This window comes from Pollicipes pollicipes, unplaced genomic scaffold (assembly GCF_011947565.3).
Source record: "Pollicipes pollicipes isolate AB1234 unplaced genomic scaffold, Ppol_2.1 Scaffold_5724;HRSCAF=6776_pilon_pilon_pilon, whole genome shotgun sequence".
Classification (NCBI taxonomy): Eukaryota; Metazoa; Arthropoda; class Thecostraca; order Pollicipedomorpha; family Pollicipedidae; genus Pollicipes; species Pollicipes pollicipes.
Genome location: NW_023596746.1, coordinates 55,110,152 through 55,132,113, shown reverse-complemented (window position 1 = coordinate 55,132,113; position 21,962 = coordinate 55,110,152). Strand labels below are relative to the sequence as shown.

General features: G+C 52.0%; 2 protein-coding genes across 2 annotated transcripts; one reads left to right on the top strand and one right to left on the bottom strand.

The window, feature by feature from the left end:
- Positions 1–216: 216 nt before the first annotated feature.
- LOC119103960 (muscle-specific protein 20) lies at positions 217–21,709 on the bottom strand. Its single transcript, XM_037227673.1, has 5 exons — positions 21,607–21,709; positions 1,955–2,061; positions 1,269–1,373; positions 797–917; positions 217–673 (listed from the first exon to the last, which is right to left on the bottom strand). The coding sequence occupies exons 1-5, from the start codon at positions 21,619–21,621 to the stop codon at positions 617–619; spliced, it is 405 nt and encodes a 134-aa protein (XP_037083568.1). The 5' UTR covers positions 21,622–21,709; the 3' UTR covers positions 217–616.
- Positions 6,876–9,520, top strand: LOC119103959 (muscle-specific protein 20). Its single transcript, XM_037227672.1, has 4 exons — positions 6,876–6,978; positions 7,792–7,991; positions 8,275–8,395; positions 8,681–9,520. The coding sequence occupies exons 1-4, from the start codon at positions 6,973–6,975 to the stop codon at positions 8,861–8,863; spliced, it is 510 nt and encodes a 169-aa protein (XP_037083567.1). The 5' UTR covers positions 6,876–6,972; the 3' UTR covers positions 8,864–9,520.
- Positions 21,710–21,962: the final 253 nt, after the last annotated feature.

Sequence of the window (21,962 nt, the reverse complement as noted above, 5' to 3'; positions counted from 1 at the left end):
TCTGAACCAACTTACCAATCGGTATGCTTGAAGAGCTCTTCCTTTACATCCGCAGCGGTGATATAACCACCTATAAATCATGATGAGTGATTTGTGTCCACAGCAGATCAGCATAGGATACTGACGTGCTGTTGCTCCACTCCTTCTTAAGCATAATCAACATCGGGCATTCCCGTTTGTAAAGTGGGTTCATGAAAAGGCGTTCTTAAAATCAGTACAGCCAGTTGTATTTCGACACAGCCAAGCAGACGACGTAATGAGATGCATGGCCCGCTCGCCCTCAGCTTGAGAGAAACAGAACAGCGGAGATTGCCAGCGCTCTGCCTACATCCGGCGCTCTCTAAACAATTCACATGAATGATTACGAGAAACTCGTTTTGGAAACATGGTACCAATCCCGCGACAAAACACACCGCGGAATGTTAGTAAGCAAGAACAAACAGATGACGGGAGGAACAGCGCGTGGAGGTCACGGTCGGCCTGTGACGGGTGCTGGCGGGCGGCCAGCAGAGGGCCACTGCGGCGGGTGGCGCCATCTGGCCGCCAAAGCTGCTCGTGTTCTGCCCGTCCCTTCGATCACCGCTGCCCTGAACACGACTCCGCCGGATACTCGGACCTATTCTGTCGGCTTGGGTCCCAGCCACGGGCCGCGCCACTCGGGGTGATGGTATGTCTGGAACGGGAGGCGACGGGAGCACGTCAGGAACGTCGCACGCGTGTCACTGACACGTTCGAAGCATACGCCGCTCGATAGACACGTGGCTGCCATGGTAGCGAAAGTGTACCTAGTGCCTACCTGTCGACCGAGGGCGAATATGGAGTTGGTGACGGCTGGAATATCCTTCTTGTCAAAGAGGTCCGTGGTTTGGAAGATGTCCAGATCAGAACAGCCGTACGCCAGCATCGCCTTCTGGAAGCTGAACAACCACGATATAAGATATCATTGTACCCTGTTAGGGTAGCGAACTTAAGAGCCTAACTACGCATGTAGCTACACCTTACAACTAACTACACCAAGTGAGGCAGCTTAGGCTGGCTTTGCGTTAAACGCATTACAAAAATCCGACTTTGGTTATGGGAAATCACTCGACCCACTTTACTCCAAGGGTTTTGCTAGCCATCAACATTCGCGCCGATAAACGCATAGGATAGCGGCATGCAATATATTGTAGCATTGCGGCACCAACCCAATCACATCTCATGGCTCATGTGTGGATTCGATAGTCTTCGATGGTATTCTATGGCATTCGATGGCAATTAGGACTTACTTATTGATGTTTTCCATGAACTTAAAAGAGGTTCCGGTCGTGTTGATTTTCTTGATGGAGCCGGGTGCCAGTTTGTTCATCAATTTGCACAGCACCTGCCCATCTCTAGAAGAAAAACGAGTCAGTGACGAATGAGCGCCGGCAGCCAAGTGCCTGGCTGATGACAGATGCGGCTTCACTCCGAAGCGTCTAAGTGGAACGCCCAGCGCATGTGGGGCCGGCAAAACACACTGACAACAGGGGCACCCATTGTAAAAACGCTTAGCGATGTCCAACGCGGCGTCCGAGGAGCACCTTTGGTGTCGTGCGCCACACAGCGAAGCCGTGCATCCTTTGAAGCCATCAGCGTGCCCATGAAAGGCACAACTCACGCCAGTCTGTCAGCGAATTTTATAGCATCGTGTTGATGCAACGAAGAAAACGTGGCCTGAGCGGGTGCTCAAGACCATCAAAATGGAGTAGAATGCGCCCATGTGCCATCATGGCCCAAAATGCGCCATCATAAAATGTGCCTTATCTCAGCAACGCAGAGTCTCCAGGTGTTGTACGAGCTCACACTACCCGACAGCCTCCCCTATCTTGACCGAGCGCAGTGGCTGGTGTCGCCATGAAGCTGCTCAACGTTACACAAGCCTGCTGTTCTGCGCTGCCAGCCGCGCGTGGTATGGTGAGGCGTGGTGTAGCACCTGAGGGTGACGCTGTAGTCCTGTCCAGCGGGCCACTTCTCTCCCGTGACGGTCTCGATCCACTGCTGCACCTCCGCCTCCACGTCCGGGTCACGGCGACCCACCGTCTGCGGCCAGGAGGTCAGGTCGGGTCAGAGAGGTCTCCGCTGCCCCCCCCCCCCCCGGGCCGGCACACAGGTCCTGTATTGGATGGACCCACGCCAGGGGAGTATCCGTACACGGCTAGGGGTTAGGATACCCCCTCGCGCGAGAAACGGACTGTTTCAGGCCAGCGGAATGACTGAAGGCGTCCCACCACATCATCAGTAGATCCTGCCCAGCTGTCGTTCAAAAATAGCTTGCCGACTATGACATCAGCGATAGGTAAGACCCGGAGCTCGGGTATTTATGACCCAAGCCCAGTTTGTTGCGATGACCACGTGGGGACTACCGTCTCTATTGCCAAGAGATAAGAATAAGAAGCGGAATTCCGGAAGCCGTGGGATTGAGCCCGGATAAATCACCTTGCTCTGCCCTGCCCTACACAAAACGATCAGCTGGCAGCTGTCCAGAGACGGCCGGCGAGGACCGACTCTCGCTGGCAGGTTGGCTTGTGGCATGCCATTATGCGGAGCGAGAAAATGCCTTCACCATCCTGTATGACAAAGAAAGACCGAGTCAAAGTCAATTGTGGAAATGGAGCCACGCTGCCTGGCGCAGATGGCTGCAGGGCACGAAGAGCAAGCTCTGCTTTGAATGTGCTTCTGGTCTAAAGCCACTGATGCAAAACATTTGGAATCGACGTTGCAAAAAGTGGGCCAGCCGCGGTCGGCGAGGCCTTCAATCGTCACATCCCCTCATTCACACTGACACGCGGAGATAACCCCGCCGAGTTTCAGCCCCAAATCGTGACAAACAGCCAAGTGCATGTCACCGCCGGCCGTTTTTGACGTGACAGACGACCGGCTGTATGTCACCGCCGGCCGTTTTCGCGGTCTGGGAGGGAGGGAAGGAGCTGCGTCAGGGGCCGCCACCTATCCCGACAGCGACCGTGCCGAACAGCCCGTCAGCTTGACACCATGTTGAACTCTGTCGAGGTCGACCCCGCTCGGCCAACCAGCGCCGCGCCGACGCGACCACCCCGGCGCGGCGGCAATCAGGGCGCGATCCATCAGCTCGGTGAGCTGGCCCGCGCGCCAGCGGGACATCAACGGCGCGGCGGCCTGCCCCGCCCCGCCGCGAGTACCGCGCGGAGGTGAGAGCTTTGGCTCACCTGCCAGGCACGTGTGGGGGAGGCGCGGCGCCTGGCCGGGGCCGGGGTACGGGTATCCGCGGCGGGACGCGGCTGAAGTTTTGGTGGGCAGCGGTGGATGGCCGCCGGCACCGGTGACGTCACGGCGTTGTTGGAGACCACGCCTTGCAGAGCTCGGATGGTGTCGTGGCGGGACGCGGCTGAAGTTTTGGTGGGCAGCGGTGAATGGCCGCTAGCGCCGGTGACGTCACGGCGCTGTTGGAGACCACGCCTTGCAGAGCTCGGATGGTGTCGTGGCGGGACGCGGCTGAAGTTTCGGTGGGCAGCGGTGTATGGCCGCCGGCACCGGTGACGTCACGGCGCTGTTGGAAACCACGCCTTGCAGAGCTCCGATGGCGTTGTGGGCTGAATTACGGTGATGTGCTCACTTCACGCGTAGTACCTTATTACATACGAGCACGAGGCCGTTTTTGTGGGCGTCACGACACTGGTGCTCTCGCCAGCTGGCTAACCCTGTGATGAGCAGCACCCTTCTGGCGGAGCACGTGTCGACGTCCGGTCGTGCGCGTATGCTGAGAACGAACACCTGGCGATTCATCGTGGACGTTCTCTCCGTTCTATGATGAATCTTCGATGTGATGTGCACAGACTTGACTTGTTGCTCACTGCCGCCAGCGAACAAAGTCGAAAGTTTGAAAACTTACCGGGGTTTGCAGCAAAGGTACAAGATTACTTTCTTGTGATTCCGGAACGTGTCTGCAACGTGTGTCTGGATTCTACGAGTGTCTAAAGAAACCATAAGACCCTTTGGTGATGAGACTCATAATCCTTCGCGCCCTTGTATCCTCCGTCTCGATTTGTCCCGCATCATTCACGACGCCCCGCTTGCCCGGGGCAGCGTGCACGCGCCTGCTACGAGTGAAGCCGAAGCGCCCGCTGGTGGGTGGCCTGACTGAACGCCAAGCGCACATCTGCAGCGGAGTCTGTGTGGGGGCAAAGTTTCCGCGGTCGGATCTCCAGGCGCGCGTAGTCCTATCTCACCGTTATCCATTTTCCTTCATTCCATAGCCCTGAAACTACGCGTGCTCGCACAGAACTTGTTCGGTATCGGATCTAAAGGCTGACTTTACTTGAAATCATTTCAGTGTGTTCCCTTGCAACAAAGGAACAGCTTCGAATTGCGTTATGAAAAAACCATGCCTTTAGGCCACTATCTCAGTCCTGATGTTTAAGCGGTTGCGACCGTAACATGGTTCGTTGCTGATGCATGCACACGGTGGCTGATAAATGTGCACTCGCTCAGCACTTTGTCAGCAAATGGCACACTTCCAAGAGGCCACTTTGAGAAATAAACACTGAACTGTCGGGGAGGATTTCCGTTCCCCCTCCCGCAAGTTGATCGACCATTTCCCAGAGCGGCCCAGGCCACCACCCCAAAACTTCACATGCAGTGCGGAAACAACTTTGCATCGCCTTGCATGCACAACTCATGTTTAATAGATACGTGCTCAAATACATACTCCAATGGAATTTGAATCGGTGGAACATTTTGTCCCATTACATAGCTGTACGCATTGATCATACCGGATCTTGTTCAGCTTGTAGTTTACGAAAGGTGTATTAGTAAAATATCCCACTTGGCGTTTTCTCTGGTTGGTACTCTGTCAAAACCGAGCATGCCGATGAAGTTTATTTGACAGTTTGGCAGTTTGGCAGTCACATGGCAGTTTTCCCATAGCCACACCACATCCGCTCCTAAGCCGAGGAGCGCTTCATCTGGAGCGCCGATCCAGCCGGGCGCGCCGCTCCGTCCAGGCGTGCTGAGCGGTGGGGGAGGGGCGGGGGAAGGGGGGGAGGCGACGCCAGCGCCGCCGCTGCCGGCCCTGTCACTCGCTCCGCGAGCGACGCCCGGGGCGCTCTCGCGGAACGCCAGCTGTTGAACCGGTCGCAATCAGTCGGCGTAGCCGGCGAGCGTGGCCGAGGCCGGTGAGCCGTGCCAGGGACGGTCGATGACGGCCAACAAGCGGTAGGCGGGTGACACTTATCGGTAGTGTTTGAATGTTGTGAAACACTGGCACGTGACACTAGTTATCCGGTTGTCGACCCAGTGCGAGGCGCTGTGCAGGGTTGTGCACGTGGACTTCACTGTTATACCTACAATTCACTGTTCTTCAGCACTGGCACATTTGTTCTAATGTGAGCTTCATGTTTGCACCGGTCCCAGGTGATTGGACGGGCCTTGCATGCATGCTTGGAATATAATCGGGGAACAGTGATCATAAACATTCGAAGAGGCGATCTTGATTATACCTAAGCATCGGTCCTCCGTTGAATTTTTGCTAAATACTGATGTGCTTATATTGACTAACTAACCGTAAATGACCTGCCATTAAGTTCTTCCGTGGCCTGCTGGAATGTCTTGCCTAATCCTGACCGACGGCGGGGCTCCTGATCACCCACCGGATTATGAGTGACTCAGCTTGGGCCTATTTTGGTCGGCACCTGCCAGGGGAGCGGCGGAGGGGCGGAGGGGGGGGGGGGGGCAGCGGGGCCGGCGGCGACCCATCCGCTCCCGGGCTCGCCGCAGCTGTTTGCCTGGTGCGTCCCGCCAATGACGGCGGAGAGATGAGATCGAATGGAAGATCCGTGAAAGCGCGCAGCGTCCAACGACCCGCGGTCTCTCCTGACGGCTTCTGTAGCGACAGACGACACTGAAGAGCAGCTGGTTGGGATAAAAGGTCAACTGAGAATGCGACTCAAGTTTGGTTCTGCTTTACACCTTTTTAAGCCGTCGTGCCTTGGTTCGGAACGCCTGAGGCTAATGATCGCGGCCGCGGACATTCAAGGTTCGGTGTTGTGCCTCGTACATGCAATGGATATGTGTATCCATGCTGAATCCGCCCCGATCAGCCAGCGGAGAGCCGGCCGCAGCACGGGGGCGACCAGCCGGCCTCGCTCCAGGACCCGGACTGTCACGGTCCGCGGCCCGAGGCCAGCGGGTCAGAGCACGGGTTACGGGCCTCAGGTCAGCCTCAACGGCCGTGACCTCAGGTCAGACTCAACTGCCGTGACCTCAGGTCAGACTCAACGGCCGTGGCCTTATGTCAGACTCGACGGACATAACTTCAGGGCACGCATACCGCTCCGTGGCATGCATGGCATGCAATGGCTCACGCCGTCACGCGATGGAACAGTGGTGCAGGTCAGCTTCTCCGTGTATCGAAATGGAAAGATGAGGCCGGTGACGTTAAAACTATGAACAGCATGCGGTTCAATGATAAAGTTTCTGTCATTTGTGGAATCTGCTCGTATAGAAAAGTGTTAAGCCGCTGAGCCGTATATGTCACCACACGTGGCATTACATCTACCATGTTGCTCCTGTGTTTTGATGAATGACCAGAGACGAACAACTGAGCTGGCGTGAAGACGGACACCTTACTCATGGTGCCAGGTGACCACCGCAGGGCGATCACGGTGCAGGTCACGCGAGAGCACATGTGCTGCAGACGCGACCTCGGCCCATGGCCTCGCTCCTTACCACAACGCCATCACACCGAAGTGATGGGGATGCTGCCGGCGGTGGGTTACCACCCACTCCGTCGTACGCCGTGTCCTCCGAACTACGTCAGCGGGGCGGACCAAACAACCGGCTGGCAGCGGCGCCGCCCAGCCGCGGCGACTTGGCACGTATTTATAGAGGCGACCGGGGCCCGATTTCAGTGTGTGTCGGCAGCCGGCTGGACGTGCCTCGCCCCGCTCCGCTCGACGCTCCGCTCCGTTCGTCGCCATGGTGGTACGTCCCGCTGTCCGGCGGCCGTCGTCGATCCGCGCGTGCTTCCGCGCAGAGCCGGACAGCGCCCGCGGCTGGTGACTACGCCAGCGTGGCGGCCGTGCGCCCGTGTAAACAAGCTGTGCCGCTGAGTTCTCCTGTCTCGCAGACGCGCGGCTGCCCCGGGTTTGTTACTGTCTGGGACGGAGCATCTCCCGCCAGTCAGCTGTTCCAATGTGCGAGCACCGAGGTTTGGCAGCCCTATCCGCTGCTGTCAAGAGCGTGTACTGAGTGGCAGCAACACGACGGGATCTAAGGCACCCACGTGGTCAAATTCCTTAGTCAGCTCTTTCCTGCTTCACCACAGTGCTAATCTTACGCCTCGAAAAATTCGGACAGTCGTTTTACGCCCAGGCGTCACGGCGCGATGGTTACGCGCGCGTCACGGCGCGGTCACGTCTTGCAGCTAGGTCAAGTCTAGGCATGCGCGGGCGACAGCCACCAGCCGGCAGCAGGCAGTGCCCATGCGATGATATTCGGTGAAAAAAGAGGTATTATTTCGGCTGCGCTTAGGTGACACAATCGTGGGTTGTTTAGCTGGAGACCGGGTACTAATCGCTAAACGCCAAATAACTCGCATTGTAATATTACATCCGGCTTTCTTTTGTCTCAAGATTGAATGTGTCCAAAGATAAGATATCTAAATATTGATTTTGGGTGGTGCAACATTAGAGAAATTAGCCCTCGCATATATTCAATGTTCACAGGATTATCCTCTGGTGCGTGACAGGCGCTGTCCAAAAGATAACATAATGTGGCTGCCTTCGACGCCGGCAGAAGCGGGACGCCACCCAGGAGAAGGAGGTCCTGGAGTGGATCGAGGCTGTGACGGGCCAGAAGCTGCCGGCCGGACGCTATGAGGATGTTCTCCGTGACGGCATCGCCATCTGCCACCTGATGAACAAGCTGTCGCCCGGCTCCGTGTCCAAAATCCAGACCAGCGGCGGCCACTTCAAACTTCGGGAGAACATCGAGAGGTAGGCTTTCTCAGCATTGAGTAGCGCTCCATTATCACATGTCCGCCACTGGTGGGCGGCCCTTGAAATAGCATCAACACGAGCTTATCTTAGTTGACGGTCAGGCTTTCGGTGTCACGCACTTCGCTGAATTATCTCACAGTGGTGAGGAATAACCCGAAATAGGCAGAACCCGAAAGAAATTCGAATAAGTAATCACCCTGCGTAGTAATCACCCTTATCAGGAACAGCTGCGCAAACATTGTCATATTCACTACGATTACTCCCCCTCTGCGCGCTCCAGATTCCAGAAGGCGGCCAAGGCGTACGGCGTTCCCGAGGAGGAGATCTTCCAGACGGCGGACCTGTACGACATGAGAAACATTCCGCAGGTCACGCTGTCCCTGTACGCTCTGGCGCGCCTGGTAAGACACGGAGGATCACCGCCGCCAGCCGCTGATCGAACCTTGAGACTCTGCTCGTGTGGGCGGCTAATTTTAGCCCGGTGCCGCATTAGCCGAATTTAGCCGTCGTTTCCGACGTCAGCGGAGCGGCTGGCGGCGGTCGCCGATGCTTGGCTAACCGCTGCTGGCAGCACCCGCCCAAAACAAACAGCATCGGCTCTGCCGTCCAGCTGCGTCTCACTAACGACGACCGTATCACGCTCGACGGAGGCGGCAGTCACGTGATCGGCGCCGACATTTTTCCAGACGCAGAAGCACCCGGAGTACAAGGGCCCAGCGCTGGGACCCAAGATGGCGGATGCTCACAAGCGGGAGTTCACGGAGGAGCAGCTGCGCGCCCACGAAGGCCAGCTTAATCTGCAGATGGGCTACAACAAGGGCGCCTCTCAGGCGGGCCATGGCGGCATGGGCAACACCCGGCACATGTGAAGATGCTGCTCGGGTTGAGGGTCGACGCCGGCGCGAGCCGTGACGGTCGCGGTGGTGCTTGGGATGTGTCTGATCCGGGTGAGGAGGGGGGGGGGGGGGCGAGCGGAGAGCAATCTTTATGCTGAGGAGGTTCCTCTGGTTTACCTGTCGCGGCAATGTTGGACTCGTTCGTTCTTGATGTGCATTATCTAAAGTCTTTTAGTACATTTATAGAGCACAAACACGGGAAACTACGCCCTTACCACAGTTGATGCACCTGATATATACATGGAGAAAGCGGTAGCGTGCCTGCTGTGCCGGAACATTTCAATCTGGACGGTTTGAGATCACTTTAGAGCCTTTCAGCTCCTAAAGCTTGCGAGTGATCGACCATTGGGAGAAGGCGTTATGCTCCGTTCAACCTCTGGTCTGCTTGTTTCTTACTGTAGGTAGAAGCTGGCGTCGGATAAAAAAGCTCATTTTTGTCCGCCCATCCACGAGAGTGGGCCCATTGAGGACAGTCTGTTATGCATCGTCAATGTGTAGGGCAGAGCGGATTGCCTGTAGCTCAGTGGCGTCGAAGCTGTGGACAAGTTGCAAGGTGTTCTTTTTTGTATGCGTCGCTCTTTAAACTTTTCTTGCTCACCGACTGTGAAATAAATTGAGCTTGTTTAGGTATTACATTTGTTTACACTCCGTTCTCCGAAGACTCCAGCTGTCTCATGGCAGCAGCAACAGCAGTGCGGACCGGTGCAGCTGGAGCTGAGCCGCTGAGACTGAAGCAGAGCAGTTTGGAGCTGAGCCCTGTCGTTGCTCGTTCGAGCGATGCCCAAACTTCTGCCCAGCCGGCCGCTCCTGGCCCACGGACGTCACGCTCCTGGCCCTCGGACATCACGCTCCTGGCCCTCGGACGTCACGCTCCTGGCCCTCGGACGATACGCTCCTGGCCCTCGGACGTTACGCTCCTGGCCCTCGGACGTCACGCTCCTGGCCCTCGGACGTCACGCTTCATTTAGCGTTGCTATGTCGGCGTCATGGCTATTTTTGTAGACGTGTTGACTAATACAAAACAGTCGCTATGTTGAAAGGAAATGTATGTAGCGATTTGTTATCGGCTTTCGATGACATCACCGACCGGCATCCGACATCAGCACCGGTACCGGCGGCTGGTCCGACCCAGTGACGTCATCGGCTGGCCATGACGTCAATGGTCAGCATCAGTCATCAACGCCGGTGCTGGGCCGGTCTGACCCAGTGATTTCATTGGCTAGTGATCACGTCACTGGTCGGCATATGACATCAGCGCCGGTGCCGTGCGGTTGGTCAGACCCGGTGATGTCATCGGTTGGCGATGACGTCACTACCCGGCACCAGTCATCAGCGCCGTTGCCGGGCGACTGGTACGACGCAGTGACGTTATCGGCTGATGATGACGTCACTGGCCAACATCCGACATCAGCGCCGGCGCCGGCGGCTGATCCGACCTACGGTGACCGTGCGACTGCGTGTGGTCCCCCCGGCCTAGCCCGGCTGGGGCGACACCAGGGGGCGGCACCCGCTGGCGTGGCGCCATGAGAACAGCAAACTTCGCCACCTCCGCTGCGGATTATTTACGCTGGCGCCCCGCCGAGCATAAATTGGCGGACTGTTCACTTTGGCAGCGGCACCACCAGCTGGCTTGGGACCCGCACCTCGGGACCTTTCACTAAACCGGGTAACGCCCGTCGTCTGACAGAAATGATAGAGACCATGGGTGGACGGAACACTCAGATTCTCAATGTCACCGGCCGCCGTTTGAGTGAAAATAACAACAACGTTAGCCAGCTCACGACGCACAAACAGAGAATTGTGGAGCAGCTTCGCTCAGGGTGCAGTGCAGGCGTTGATTTTTATTCAATTGATTATTATTGACTAGTATTGATTTAATTCCATTGACCATTTTATCGAATATCTTTAATTCACCAATATTTCTTTTCAAATTTCCTCTTAATTTCTTTTAAAATTTCCTCTTAATGTCTTTTAAAATTTCCTCTTAATTTATTTTATGCCATCCGTATTTTTAAAGTCGATATTTTCTGGACTCGCTGCCTCACAACCAAAAGCTGCATAAGTTTAAAAGTGATAATTCCTGTGATGTCTTGATGCATATCCTGCTCTACCTGCCTGCTACTGCTTCTAAAGCCGATACTCTACCCACCATTAACATCTACACTCATGCCTTTATAGTCGACATGCAGCGCCACAGCCATTGTTGTTATCACTTTTATCTATTTGACTTTTGGTCCGTGTGACTCACAGTTTTTTCTACTGTTATTCATTTGCCTTTTATGCCTGGAGGCTTCACAGAACACAGCTGCGAGACCTGCAACCGGGACATCATATCCAACCTCAACCAACGGACTTTGACCGTAACGTGTTTGAAGACTTTGACCACGCGAGGTAAAATGCATCGCTTTACAGTCCATTTCCGACCACAAGCCCTCAACGCAAGCATCGCCAACTATACCACAGTCGCCCTTTCTACACACGTCAAAACTATGCGTGAGTTAGCGTTGAAATCTACATCAGCGTGTTGACTGATTCATTATCTCGCTATACCAGCCTTTTATTGATCACATTTTGACACAGGTCGCTCACAAACGAGCCTAGACTAAGTGATTGCATGACGGCTTTTTCGCCGCGACGATGTAAGTTACTTGACCCGGCTTCCGGCGTACACCACGGGCGTCAAAGGTCGAAATGGCGGTTCGCGCGTCTGATTTTCGACTTAGCTCATTTTGCCGGTCTTCCTGTAAAAAACACGAGCATGCTGGCGTCCCACCAGCCTGTTCGGCTGTGAGCTGGCGGGACGGGCGGTATGTAAGCACGATCTCGGCTCACGCATGGTGGGCGACGGCACGCTGTGTATGACTGTCGCTGTGTTCGCAGTGCGCGAACAAGCGTGGATCTTGTTTCTCAACATTTACAATTGACGCGGCTACACTTAAAGTTGCATCGCAAGTTTGTGCAAGGCTGCAAATTGCAATACAATTTGCAAGTTGCCGAGTTTTAAAATTCAGCGCCAAATATACAAGCCGCCACCGTCAACACTATTCATGATTTGGCGTTGCAAACCACATCGGCCTGTTGGCCGATTCATTCTCCATGGCACCCTTTTGTTGATCACATTTTGACGTATGTCGCTCGCAAATGAGCCAATATTGCTGGGTCACATGGTGGCTTTTTACGCCGTGACGGAACGGCGTCGTCCGGTGCCTCGGCCGACGCCGGGGTGTTGCTTCAGGGCTAAACGGCCGTCTGATCACGTGACTGGCAGCCGTAATCAGTTGCCTCCGACCGATTATGCCATCTCGCACCAACACCTCGGCAACGGAAGGTCGCAGTGACGGGGGATGGTGGTGTACCATGCGAAATGGTACGGTCACATGTATCACGTGGCACGTGATCAGATGGATTTAGCTCACTTCCACGGGTTTGCACGTTTTGTGCCACATCTCGGCACCCATGGCACGAACATATTCGGGATATGCGCGCTTCGGATAATGTGTGGTGACACGTGCCACATATCATGGCGCCCACGTGTTGAGCCATGGCTATACACGTTTTTGCTCTTTTGAGGGGCTTGCACGTGTTTGCAATATCTCAGGAACCAGGCAACAAAGCACGTCGGGACTAGCATGCCCCGATAGGCGATCTAACGGGCAATCGCTGAAACGTGTGCGATGCGATGCTGCGCGTGTCACGTGACACGTGCACATTAGCTGTTAAGATGCATTTTGCCGATTTCGTCCGTTTTTACGCTTTATGCAGGATTCCCGCTCTTATGGCACGTAGCAACACGAGACTGACATGCTGTGATAGGCCATTGAACGGGAAATTTCATGGTGTCACAAGTGCGGGGTGGCACGTTACGCGTGTCAGGCGCACGAGAGCCAGGAGGATGGCTTTTGCTCTTTCCACCGGTTTATACGCCACTGGGGAGAGACATGCATTAATAGGGCATCGAACAGACGATGGCGTTGCATAAATTGTCATGTCGCATGTGCTGCGTGTAACGCGTGCACGAGCCAGCAAGATAGATTTGGTCGTTACCGGTCGTTTTTCACATTTGGCGGCACATCTCGGCAACCAGGGCACCTAAAACCGTGATGACAGATGGTTTTTACTTAGAATGATGAATTTTGCTCTTTCCCACGGTTCTACACGTTCTGTGCCACATCGCTGCACCCAGGGCACGGGGCGCACTCGGGAGAAGCATGCATTGATGGGGAGTCGAACGGACAATCACGTGGTATAGATCGTAGCGTCACGTGTGTGTGAGCCAGGAAATTGATTTGGCCGGTATAGACCGTCTTTCACTGTTCGATGCAGTACAATGCTGTTTAATACAACCGCAGTGCGTGCTGTCATCATTCAAAATGTTGACAGTTGATGAAAGGGGTAAAAATCACCGCCCACGTCCAAAGATCAATCGCCGATCCCATGGAACAGGCTCGGCTGTGTTGCAGAGGGCGCAGGCGAAATGGACTCCCTCCCGCCGGCGGCCGCCACAGACCGCCAGCACCGCGCGACCCGTGACCGAGTCTTTTTTACACGTCGAGCAATGTCTCGGCAACCAGGGCACCTAGAACCGTGATTTAAACTGCAAAACATACATAATTAAAGTTGATAATTTTTTGACTCAGCGCAGCAAAGCGAGAGCGCAAACGCTTGTATAATCTACTTGTTTATATATATATATATATATATATATATATATATATATGTGCGTATACGCATATATGTATATCATGGATGTAGTTTCTTATTTAGTTTAGGGTGGTTCAGCATCCCCTTCAACTTGGGTTTCAGCTCCCGGAACTTTGGTAAGAAACAGTGCAAAATGCGGGTAAAACCTGTTTGTTGACATATTTTGGGAACAGGTTTGGCCATTTTTCACTGTTGAGCTCCAACCCATTTGGCGAAAATACTCTCTTGCGAAGGAGGGAGGGAGGGAGAGAGTGAGAGAGAGAGAGAGGGAAATGGAGAGAGAGAGAGAGAGAGAGAGAGAGAGGGAGGGAGAGAGGAGAGAGGGAGATGGAGAGAGAGAGGGGGGAGAGGGTGAGGAGAGAGAGAGAGAGAGAGAGAGAGAGAGAGAGAGAGAGAGAGAGAGAGAGAGAGAGAGAGAGAGAGAGAGAGAGAGAGAGGAGAGAGAGGGAGAGAGAGAGAGGCAGGGGTAAATATGTCTATCACAATGGCCCCGAAAGCATTTTGTACCACGAATTTTTCATAAGCAAATGCGCGCTTTTCACATCTTCCAACAGCAAGACTCATTTTAATACCAGAATGCTTCCCCAGATTAAAGTTTGCCGTCAATCCTAGACGCCCCCTCCCCCCCCCCCCAACCTCTCCCCCATCCCTCTAATCTCAGAGATGCCTACGCTCATGACCGACAACTTAAATTTATTCTCCATTTTGGTGGTCGATCTGTGCTGGGGTGTCACGAACTGAATTAAAGAGTGCAAAGGATGAAGATCGCAATGAGCCATAACAAAAAAGTCTCCATTTCCCAACCACATAACCTTATCAAAACCAATCGGACAATTCGACCTAACCGGAACGAACTGAGTCGGACCGAACCCGCCAGATCTACCTCAGCAGAACCACATTGAACCGAACCAAGCAACAATAAACCAACCTGAATAAAATCAAATACAACCAAACAAACAAAACACGATAAAGCCAAGCCAAACCAGAGCAAAACTAAACAAAACCAAACGCTTGCAAATCCAACCCAACAGAACCCGATGAACTTATTTTAGCTTCAGGCTGTGTCTGATAGATGTTTTATGGTATTTGTGGCCAATCTAATTTATATTTATAAATCTGAAGTCCAAGCTCAAACCCAGAACAGATTATTACGTTCTGAGTGGGACCGTTGGCTCAAGTCATCTGTGAAGTGAATCGGTTCATTTATACGTAACGCAATTGCTTTCAATTTGCTTGGAAATGCGGTCTAGCTCGGGCCTTGCCCGCTCACAAGAAAAACGAGGTTCAGAACCGTCTTAGATAGGGAAATTGACACATGAGCGCTGATTTCAGAGTGTCTTTTTCCTAAAATAGTGCCGGATTTCCGAACTGCTGGATCTATTCAAGTATTTTCAAACGTCGGTATGGTATATATAAGATAGACATGTGACAATTCTGATTCCTTCACCTCGAGGCCTTTTAATGAACTGTGCAGTTCATTTTAGCACTTAATCGTACTCGTGAATTGAAATCAAGCGCGAAAGTCTTCATCGATTTCCAAATATAATTGACGACCAGCTCCGCGCATACCGTGCTGCCCCCAAACAGCTCGGCTCTGCGAGTGAACTGTGGCGATTACTCCGGTTAACAGATGGCGCTGTAATTTTGGTGACGTGAGTGGAGGGGCGATGGCGGTTTTGATGTTTAACAGCGCTTTGGCTGCCAGGGCCATTTTGCGTTGAAGGCGTGGTGCGAAGCACATGACAAAACGTGATATGATTCATGATGAGTCCATACGCATAATGATACCTATAATTAGTATGCAGATGCGTGCATACACATGAATCATCTACATCATACATTTTACGTAACACCGGATTCTCCGCAAGAGTTCTCTGAGGAAGATTTAGCGTTCAGTATGTTGTCAGTAAGATTCCTGTGTGTGGCACCCCATCATAGCATACATGAGAGTGCGTGCTGTATACCGGACCAAAACACGTTGTTGACGTGTGAAAATGAAAATGCATTGAATGAACATACCAATGCCGATACCTGTGCCCAATGATACGGCGCAATGGTGTGATCGAATGTCTGTAATGCCATCTTGTGATTGAACATTGCTAGAAGAGAACGACGTGCTGACAACTGCTGGCTGGCAGCAATGGCCTTCAGCGAAGACATTCTACGGAATTAAAACGTCTGGCAACAAAAATGTATTCATTGCACCATTCACAGAAATGATATTTCGAAAAGTACAAGAAGCAGCCATAAACGGATGCAATGTTAATGACAAATTTGACTCGTAATGTCAGCAGTCTCTCATAAATAACTTAAGCTAAGTAAGAGCAATGGATGGGAATAGCGTATGGTAGTTGAAGCAGGCACCACGCTACCGCTTGCTGTTATAAACACCATTTTAGTCTCATACCGTTGAAAGTTATTTATTCCGACGGCTCCGACACACTACCCTTTTGCCCACGCAAAGAAAGTTGTATTTCACGTCCATGCCCGTACGAAGTGTATGTATTTCATGGTTTGGAAGATTCCCTAAATCAATGGAATCAACTCAATTGAGGACGATTCCAGAATCGAGCCAGCGATGTGTGGATAAAAATGTAAAGTGATTCCGCTAAAGCTGAATCAAGTGCAGTCCAATTAATGGTAACCTGAAGCAGATCTCTGACTTCTTGTGTGATAGTTAATGCTAGTGGAGACCTCGCTCGTGTCGGTCTTTCTCGTGAGTACCATAGAGAGATCTTATCAAACCGGGGTTCTATTTTCTGGTCACTTATAGGCAGTAATACTCACACCACAACGTTCACACACACACACACACACACACACACACCCACACACACACACACACACACACACACACACACACACACACACACACACACACACACACACACACACACACACACACACACACACACACACACACACACACACACACACACACACACACACACACACACACACACACACACACACACACACACACACACACGCACACACACACACACACACACACAACCGACAGCGATTTCGCGTCTTGGAGCCTGGAGAGAGTAGCGAGCTCTGCAGGGTCACCAGAGATACGGTTTATATACGGTGCGCGTCGGAACTGATTCATGGCCGTAGGGTCCAGAAATGACGTGATGTCAGTCAATGAGATTCGAGTGTGACGTCGTCCGTTGGTCGCCTAACCCAATCAAAAAGTAGGGCTTCGCCTTGCGATCCCAGAACTGGCTGATGCAACTGACAAGTAGTGAGACGCTGAGGGCGACTTTTTAAAGGAGGTATCGGATAGAATTTCGGAAGACAGACATAGTTCAGGCCCCGATGGAACAGATGTAATGCGGTCAGTGGCTCATGCTTGAGCTCGAACAAAGGCGAGCCTAATAGCTGCGCATAACCCATCCGGCCGCTGTCTGGCATGACGCAACAGTGCGCCACTCGACCGAGGATGAGTCATTCGGCCGGCGAGTGCAACGTATGCAACGTAAATGCAACGTAAACATGGTAGCTGGTATCTGTCACAAAGTGGTTTGTTTTGATAATGAAAAGTGGATTTGTGGTACACACCCTTTTCTCAAAGAATGGATCTTTCTGAAAATAATCTGGAAAATGGCAACTTGAATTCAAGAGCATTTCCATCCAGATAGCGTTCACATACCTTGTTCCAAAGTTCGGAATGATCGGAAAGCTGACTTTCCAAGTGGGTTACAGTGGGTTAAGCCCGTGTCTCTTTCCATTTCTCATGTACCTTTAAGTTTGTAAACCGTCCACGATCAGGGATAATGGCTCCGCGATGAAACAGATAAAGTACGCATTTAATGGCACCTGACCTCCGAGTTTCCTTCGCGATCCGTCGCTGCCCACCACAAATGGGCCCCGCGGGGGGGGGGGCGCTTGAGGCCGCCTCATTTGGCGCCAGCTGCGGATGGCGTCAGGTGGGTCGTCGATCGGTCGTCAGCCGGCAGAGGGCTCTGCACACCCCGCCCGCAGGTAAACAGACGCTCCTGTCCGCTGCGGACGGAGACCGGCTATACATAGCTGGCCTGAGCGAGTTCAGCATTCGGATACGGACCACGCCCGGCCCGCGCGGCGAGGACGCACGTCAACACTGAGTAAAGCTCCGCACGTGGCTTCCGCCCGTTTAGTCCAGCACGTGGCTTCCGCCCGTTTGGTCCAGCACGTGGCTTCCGTCCACCTGGCCCAACATGTGGCTTCCGTCCGTTTGGCACAGCACGCATCTCTAGACAGCGCAACTACAGAACAGGAGCCCGATCGCCGCATGCTGGCAGCAGATGTAAGATCGTGATCAGTCCAGCAGTATTATTCTATTTTTGTCGCTGGTCTCCAAGCGCAAGTCTCGTGAGTGTTGGGGGAAGGTCACAGAATCCCGCGGATGAAGCTCTTTTGCATTTGTTTAACCTATTCATTATACTTTCGTAATCGGCATTGTAAACCGCGTAAGTCAGTTCGATTCATGGGGATCTATATCTTACCTACATCTGCAACCTTCCAGGGACAAATCCAAAATGCGATGGGGGGGGGGGGGGGTAGGTCCATCTCAATCTTTTGTCCCATTCAACGTTCTTCATATTTTAAGAACATTTGGTGAGGCAAAGCTATTGCAAAGAAAGTCATACAGTGGCGAATCAAAATCTAGCTCAATCCAATATCCAATATCCTCTCCAACGTTTTTGGGGAAAGTCTGTGCACGTAAAGTGACCTTCATCCAAATCGGCGCTTTGTTAACATGTCGCCATTGAATGGCTTTCGTTGCGGCAATTTTTCATGTTTCCGAAAATTTTCATTTTCATCTCGGCCGACTCACTCATCCGATTTCATCTGCCCAGATTTAAGAAATCCATGGGCTTATCTAAAAAATCTTGGCGTACTCAAGCAAGCGATCCGCATTGTCATAGCGGAACACCGTCGGGTGCCCGTGCTCGCGTGCCCTAGGACGCCAAGAGGCGTGTGTGCCACCATGCATCTTGAGTAGAAAGGAAGGCAATGGGACCAAGGGCTTTTCAGCGCCACACACGGGCGAGGATTTCATTATTATATGTGAACACATTTATCAGCACCATCTTGCAGACTGATACGCATATTGTTTCATTTGAGTTCTGGGTAAAAAATCTGTGGACAATGTGGTATTTTTGGGCCCGGTACTATTATTAGTACACTGCATGCTCACCACGAAAAATGATATAATCGTGCATTGTTCACAGAACAGATCATATGTATAACTTAGGTCTAAGTCATACGTACGACTGGTATGAATCAGTGCCTGTGACGCACGCCTTAGTATGAAGAAATGTAATTGAGCACGGGTATGTCTTTTAACAATGGTAGATGAAAGAGCGCCATATGGTGAAAGTTAGCAACACACAAAGATAAGTTGTGTCAGTGACGATCATTGCAACCTACATTAGCACTCATTCCTAACAAGCAATCATGTTTAGATTGGTTTTGACAAAGTGGGTCTGGTAGTGGGGTCAGCGCTAAAAACTATAGGCCGTTCAAGAAAAGGTCCTTACAGTTTGCTGTCGGTCAAATCAGAAAACCGCACGATGACCGAAAATCGCGAATATAGTCGGACGGGCTTAATGCTATAAAAAGTGTTTTTAGTTGTTTAAAGAGTGGTTGCTCAGATGATCCGCTGTCGAAAATAGCACCATAGTATGCAGACCGTAGGGATTGACGGAGCTAAACAAGCATACGCGGGCATTTGAGGCCTGTAACACACCGACTGTGTGGCCTAGCTCTAGTGGTGCGAAATCAAGCTTTGTTTATGTAACAGATCACTGGTCTCAGACGCGTCGAACATATAAATCAGTGTGATAAAAACTCCCTTCTCATTTAAACCAACCTGTTTATATACTGGCCACAAGTCTTTGGCCTTTGATCTTTATCAAATTTGAGCATTGATAACGATGCACTGCCTTATAATAAAATTGATTCGAAAAATCACGCTCCCTTATCGATAGTGACTATTAGATAATAGACAGTGTTTTTGAACATGGTGTGGCACTGGCAGATTAAAAAGAAATATTACGTTTCGACTGCTCATATATTAAATCTAAATGCCCAAAGCACAGGGAATGTGACCTATATGCCATTGCCTTTCACTGATGACAATTTCTTAAGAAAAGTGCAGGCAAAAGTCAAAGCGTCTGACCCGCCCGTTAAGATAGCGCGCGAATCAGGTAGGACCACACCGGACATCCTGGACCGATCAATTCCACCTCCACTGCCTTGTTCATCCGGCAACGAAGCACACATGCGTCCAGGGCAGCTGCAAGCAGAGCAATGTATACCAAACTCCATGCAAGTTGTGCCACAAGGTTAAGCACTTGGAGAAATCAACCACTACCCCAGATTATGCTTCAACGAACGTGTTCGTAACGGTAGGAACGAACCAAAGACACACCTTTGGACGGCACGTACAACAAAGCTATCCCCACGCAAATCTTTCGGAAGCTTCACCTCATGTCAAAACCCTTCGTGTACGAAAGTACGTGGCCAACCTCGCAAGTGCGGAGCCTCAGCGCATCCGAGATGGAAAGCATATGCTGAAAAACCTGACGCCTTCATGGAAAATACTTGCACCACCATCGCATGGTTCCCAGTAGACATTGTCAACCCGTACGCTGAGCCGTCAGTGTCGCCCATCCATGCATTCTGCGATTGCTGCTTTAGGCTTTTAGTACTGCGTACCGCACTTTACGATACTACGGTTATGAAAAACGAATGAATTGTGCGTGGATGAGCGATATGGATTATAGTTTATGGACTTAAAACGGTATGTTGCGTTGCAGACAACCACGGTTTTAATTTCTGTGCGACTTTTGTCCTAGTGGACGCTGAATAAATGATTGTATATTGGTTGCACTATATTATGTAAAGCGTTCAGGTGTCTATACAATCAGCCAGCACGTTATATTTTTGTTGAAAATTAAAAGCATAAAATATTTGTTCATGAATACTCAACATCGACAGATTGCCTGATTTTTATGCGCGTAAATTTGGTTGTTTGACAGGAATGTTTAAGTGAATGCATACGCTTAGAAGAATGTTTCGCATTTGCAGACATTGAAACAAACACCAGATATCATGGAATAAGCGTATCCATAAATACTGATATACTTTTAAAGCGGAAAAGGCTGCTCTATACGACACAATGTCTCTGTTTAGCAAATATGCTCCTCAATACGCAATTGTTTGATTACGTCATGGTACACTGCACAGCACTCATTGAGAGCCAATTGATGGCTCTTATGTCAGGAAATTGTGCTCACGAACGCCAGATATGATTGATTCGACAATTATATTTTTATCGGGCTTGGTCGCCGCTTGGCTAATGGAATGGCGTATTATGGCGCATGGGTGCCTGGGTAACCTTAAGATAGCCTCCCCGAAAAGTCCGCATATTTTCGCCGGCGTGTACCTCAAAAACTGGAGACATTAGGTCTGGAGAAGGGCAGGGATGTGAGCGACACCGAATGATCTTTAAGGTGGCTATGTCATCTCAAAACTCCATACAGATGTGGGACACTCCCTTCAAGGAAGGCCAAGGGCATGTTTGTTCTCAGTATGAAATACGAATGCTTTGGGACTGTTTTTTACATTGTGCTGCCGCGTGCTACTTATTTTACGCGTTAGCATCATATTTTTATCTGTTTTATTCTTATTACTTATCTGACATCGCAACAGGCATAGTCATTATCGGGCCTCGCCACATGGTTTTAGTAGCAAGCCAAAACAAAGCTGCAAAACAGTCCCAACCCAACCGTCTCTCATCAAAACATCCGGCTGTCTGGTAGGAATGTTTATATAATCTTATGAGCCCTTTGGGCTCAAGGAGAAGTGACACTGCTAGAGCGGAAGCATGCCATGACTTCACGAGCATTACGGGCACGTGGGCCGAGCAGCGGGTGTTTTCAGTCATGGAGACTGACAAACGTCTCCGCGCGGCAGCCGGTCGGTCGGCAGCCGGGCCCGAGCAGCTCGCCGCCACTTACCCCGACTCGCGGCATGCTGCGCCTCCTCGAGCGGACCACAGGAGTACCCACTGGCTGGCGCCGGCCCGCTGGCAACGGAGTGGTGCTGGCGCTCGGCACGGCCACGTCTTATACCCAGACCGGCCACCTGCACCTGGCTATTTACGGCTGTGGCCGGCGCGGTCCGAAGCTGACCAGAAGGCGTTCGGCAGTTTATCACAGCGCCGACGGCAAGGCCCGGACATCGCCCGTCAAACTCTCCCGGGGGCGACACCTGGTGGCGCCAGCTCGGTGTTTGTGAAATAACACACCGGCTCGCGCACTACCCAAACACAACCAAACAGGCCCGGGCAGTCTCCGCCCAGCGGTCCTGACGT

Bases quoted from the DNA above. Each gene is read 5' to 3' on its own strand.
- LOC119103959 (XM_037227672.1), top strand. The intron at 7,992-8,274 runs GTAGGCTTTCTC...TGCGCGCTCCAG, and splicing joins CTTCGGGAGAACATCGAGAG to ATTCCAGAAGGCGGCCAAGG. The intron at 8,396-8,680 runs GTAAGACACGGA...ACATTTTTCCAG, and splicing joins TGTACGCTCTGGCGCGCCTG to ACGCAGAAGCACCCGGAGTA.
- LOC119103960 (XM_037227673.1), bottom strand. The intron at 1,374-1,954 runs GTGCTACACCAC...TTTTTCTTCTAG, and splicing joins GACTACAGCGTCACCCTCAG to AGATGGGCAGGTGCTGTGCA. The intron at 674-796 runs GTAGGCACTAGG...CTCCCGTTCCAG, and splicing joins TATTCGCCCTCGGTCGACAG to ACATACCATCACCCCGAGTG.